This window comes from Cladosporium halotolerans (assembly GCF_011745625.1).
Source record: "Cladosporium halotolerans strain TM138-S3 chromosome Unknown Sca239, whole genome shotgun sequence".
In the NCBI taxonomy this organism is placed as follows: domain Eukaryota; kingdom Fungi; phylum Ascomycota; class Dothideomycetes; order Cladosporiales; family Cladosporiaceae; genus Cladosporium; species Cladosporium halotolerans.
In genome coordinates this window covers 1-4589 of record NW_027191685.1, presented here as the reverse complement: position 1 = coordinate 4589, position 4589 = coordinate 1, and the positions used below count along the sequence as shown (strand labels likewise).

Sequence of the window (4589 nt, the reverse complement as noted above, 5' to 3'; positions counted from 1 at the left end):
TGACACCTGCGTGGGCCTTTCTGCCTCCCAATTATTTCTCAAAATCCATGAGAGCCAAGCCATTCTGGGAAATTCGAAAACTTTCGGAAAAGCGGAGGTAGTGGACTTTCATGATTTCTATGAATTTCCCCATGGAGCTGCTTCGCCTGCTGCGGGACACTGACCGCTCGCGTTGATCTCAAAACCGCTGAGACTTTGCTACATCGCGGGCGGGGCGGGCGGCAAGACCGCTTTGCCATGAAGCGCTGTCCGAGCGAATCACAAGCTACATGCATCGCGACATCGGAGCGTCTCTGCGTTGTGCCCTAGTCAGCGGGCCTGGATACTGATCCTCCTGAAAGACCAGCCTGGCGCATATCTGCATGCCGCAACCTTCGTTAACGGTCCGGTCCATAGCGGCAAATCCTTAGATTCACAGCATCCTCCTGACCTCAGCGCAACTAGCGCATCTAATTTCAACCTTTTCGGAACTACGTGTCGCTTCTGAGCGAGCTAGAAAGGAGAAGCGTTGGTCAGCGACGTCGACGCTTTGGACGATGCCAAAGCTACTTACGCAATCGATGTTCCGAAAAATGGTCGGGCCAGTAGGCAAAAGACCGGAGAATAGCAGAAGATGAGTGATCAATGAGCTATGGTGTGGATAATGGATATAGAGCGAAGATCAGAAGAAGTGTCCCGGCACAGGTGGATTCCCGGCACAGGTGGACGGACGTTAGGGACATGTGGAAGCTTGCCGGGTGCGGACAGAACTGTCGTCATCATTCGGACTGGTTCGACTGGACTGGAGGACACACTCCCTGTCCACTTGACGACGAGCATACGGTGCTTTTCTGACTATTTGATCTTCTCCGACGCGGACGAATATTACCTTGGTGAGCACATTCTGGACGCTTTAGCAGATGTCAGCCCCAGCATCACCGAGCATAACTCCGACTTCGAGCTATATCGACGACTACGCAAAGGCGGAAGATCATCTTTGCATCCGTCAGAGCTTGCGGGTCCACCAGACGAGGTCCCAAACATGTCCGGGAAGTCGGAGAACCCTGGATGGAAGCTTGATAAACCTGCTGGAGCGGACGCGCCACGCTTGTTCTCGCCTGTCATTGCGTTGGAAGATCTCGGACGGTCGCTTCGCAGGAATCCCATCAGCAGCGAAAAAGATCTCGAGTTCATCGAACAATCTGGTAAGGATCGCCATGTCCAGGATGTTGCGTCTGCCCTTTGCTCGATCCCGGCAGCATGCAAAGAGCTTCGACTTGGCCATGGCCTGCGTTTCGACAACCATGCGAACGCGCTTGATGATGAGGCGGCCGAAGTTCGCGAGACCGACGTAAAGTCAGGCAGGATGCAACCCGACCAATTTTGCGTCAATCGCTTGAACGATTCCACGAGCACTCTCTTGATGACAGTCGAGTACAAGCCGCCACACAAATTATCTGTAGAAAACCTCTGCGCGGGCCTGCGACCGATGGATGTCTGGGATGAAGTCGTCAATTCAGAGACTGTTCCCACAGAAACAGCAGAAAAGCTGACGTACAACGCAATGCGGCTGACTGGCGCGGCACTGGTCCAAGAATACCATGTCATGATACAAGAAGGTCTAGCGTACTCCTACATATCGACAGGAATAGCGCTGGTATTCCTTTACGTGCCGGAGGATGAGCCAAGTAGGCTTTACTACCATCTCTGCGTGCCGAACAAAGACGTGCCGTCTGTTGGCGATGAAAGCCATCACTACCCTCTCACCGCTGTTGCTCGGCTGTTGTGCTTCACTCTTATGTGCTGCGCGACATCACTTCGAAGCAACGCGTGGAGGAACGAGGCAAAGAAGATACTACGCGTCTGGGCGACAGACTTTGAGCATGCACGGTCGCAAATACCGGAAGAGCAACTAAATCAGACTCCACCAGGCTCGGAATACGTGCCTTCATCACCCATTGGATCACCTGATGGGGGAATACGGCGACGCAGCACGCGGTCACACCCCGTATGTACGCCTTCACCGGGTGATTCAACGGCCCCAGACGACGCGTCGGCCTCATCAGAATCGGACTCAAACGCCACCGCACATCACCGGAAGCGTAACCACAGCCAAGTCGCTTCGTCGCCTCCACAGCCTTCAGCGCAACGTCCTACGACATCACAGCCGGGCGGAGGCGGCCATACGCGACGCATGTCATCAAGTTACTGCACTCAACAATGCTTGCTCGGCCTTCGAGATGGGGGCGCACTGGATCTCGGATGTCCGAATGTCTCAGACCACCGCAGGGGCGAAGAGACGGAGAGGCACGAAATAACTCTCGCGGAAATGGTTCGCGCCCTCCAGAGGCAGCTTGATGAAGACGTGGACTCCTGTGAGCCTTTTGGAGTGTGCGGACGGGCAGGTGCCCCTTTTAAACTTCGTTGTTCCTTGTACGGGTATACCGTTGTCGGGAAAGGGACCACCGCAGAGCTATGGAGTAGGGTTTCTCGCGAAGCGGGTTTCTACCAGATCCTCCGCGGCGTGCAAGGTTCTGCTGTCCCTGTTTTCCTTGGATCCATTGACATGGCACAGACATATCATCTCCATGGGGCCAGCGACATTCGACATATGCTTTTGATGGGCTGGGGCGGAGAGCCCCTCACACAGTCACAGTGGCAAGAGGCATCTAGTACCAGAAAAGCCGCCATGAAGTCAGCTCACAAAATATACCGGCTGGGGGTCCGTCATGGTGATTTGAGGCGCGAAAACATTTTGTGGAATACGGAGTTGAAGCGCGTCCTTATCATTGACTTTCACAAATCCGAGTTGATCAACAAGCAGACCACAATGCTCAAACGAAAGGGCAGCACGGTTGGCAGCGCCCATGTCAGACGACCGCGTTTGGGCGTCTGAAGACGAAAAGGTTACCCACGATTACAGAAAGTTCTCCTGTGGATTAGCTTTGCTGTCTTTGGATGGCCATCTAGCAGAGGAAATGCCAGATTTCCGTCCGGATGTTGTTACTCATCGTTAACATAGGCCTATTGCCTGGTTTCGCCAACGCTTGCACGATGCGCGTAGCTTCCCTGGCAATTTCCGTATACGGCAGAAAGGTCTGCAAGTTAATAAGGAAAGAAGCGCGGGGAAACTGAATGATGAAAAAGCAAAGGGTTATCGTACAATACCTTTGTGAAGACCGCGCCTGCACAAACACTTAACCATTTAGTCATGCTTAAGGCCAGTTTCCAACTATCTGTACCACGTGCACGTCGTCCTCCGCAATCTCTTCTCACCGGATTGGGGCAGACCATGAAAGTCGACGAGCTGTCAAGGATCCTCACTTTCCCGTGGAGGTGTTCATCGGTAGCCATGGTGCGCGTAGGGCCCTCGGCATTCTGTCCAAGGCTGGTCTCGCGCCTCATGCTGTAAGATCGCAATAGCGGCGGTGTGACCGTCTCCAACTCTGAACAGAGTGACAATCTGTATGATGAGAAGCAAATCGTCCCTAACGTAAAAAGCTTTGTGCACGGGATGGCACAGATGAGACCCGAAATCAGTTGCTTGTGACAGATTGCAGTAATCAGCATTCGGATGTCGAAAAGAGACTGCGACTTGCTTCTGAGATGAATAAAGACAGAAACCCGTTCACATCACAAGGATCGTCCACGTCATGTTCTTCGAAAGACTGCATGCCCAGCAAGAAGGGTGAAACATCGTTCACGGGTGGGATCCGACAAGACAAGACAGCTCAAGTCTTGCGAAAGTCAGACAGCACCGGGTATATGAGCTCGAAGGCCTGGTACAGTCCTTCCCGTACCTTGGCGCCGGTCAAGACAAGTTTTCCAGAAACGAAGATCAGCAAAACGACTTTTGGCTTCATCATGCGATATATCAGACCCGGGAAGAGCTCAGGTTCGTAGGAGCTGAACATGTGATGCCGGTTGGCCAGGCCCTCGAGCCGGACCGGGGATTTGATGTCGCAAGAAGCAATGATGTGTTGTATCTTGAACTCTGTAAACTCCGTATTGAAGCTCAGCTTTTGAAGCACACGCGTGTACTTGCGACTCGCAAGCTTAACGTCATCTTCAGACTTCGCACCCGTGACGACTATCTTGCCAGATGCGAAGATAGGGCAGTCGTCTTGGGCTCACGTATGCGCACAACCGCGGCTGCGAAACGCTTGGAGAACAGTCAGAAAGAGCTTACCCTACCATGAGAATGCCCTTACCTTGGGATTGTATTCTGCATTACGGGCGTGCAATGCGATGGTCTTAAGGTCGAGGCGACAGTCGAAGTTTACCGTAGCAACGACATTTCTTCACAGTGGTGTCAAAATGTTGACCAGGTCGCATGGTTTTAGTGGGGACCTTGCGCAGTGCTTACTGCAGCGTGGGGATGACTCCACTAAGGCCCAGCGAGGTACCAGACGTGGGAGAAGAACAAATGGGTCAGAAAATTCGGATTGTTGAATTCATTGAAGAAAAAGCTATTCATCACGTAGATATTGTGCCTTCTAGGCGCACTTGTCAATGGCTGCCGCTGTGCGCCCGCCGTCGCAGCCGGACTAGGGCGCGTCGCCCGCGTTGACGCGTCCAAGCCGACAACGCGTCTCACGCACCGAGGTCGA

The 4589-nt window shown here is 53.2% G+C and overlaps 1 protein-coding gene across 1 annotated transcript; it reads left to right on the top strand.

The window, feature by feature from the left end:
* Positions 1 to 1021: 1021 nt before the first annotated feature.
* WHR41_09627 (uncharacterized protein) lies at positions 1022 to 2875 on the top strand (the record flags this gene model as incomplete). The annotated part of the gene is made up of 1 exon (XM_069378229.1): positions 1022 to 2875. One exon carries the CDS (start codon positions 1022 to 1024, stop codon positions 2873 to 2875), a length of 1854 nt encoding a protein of 617 aa, XP_069224818.1.
* Positions 2876 to 4589: the final 1714 nt, after the last annotated feature.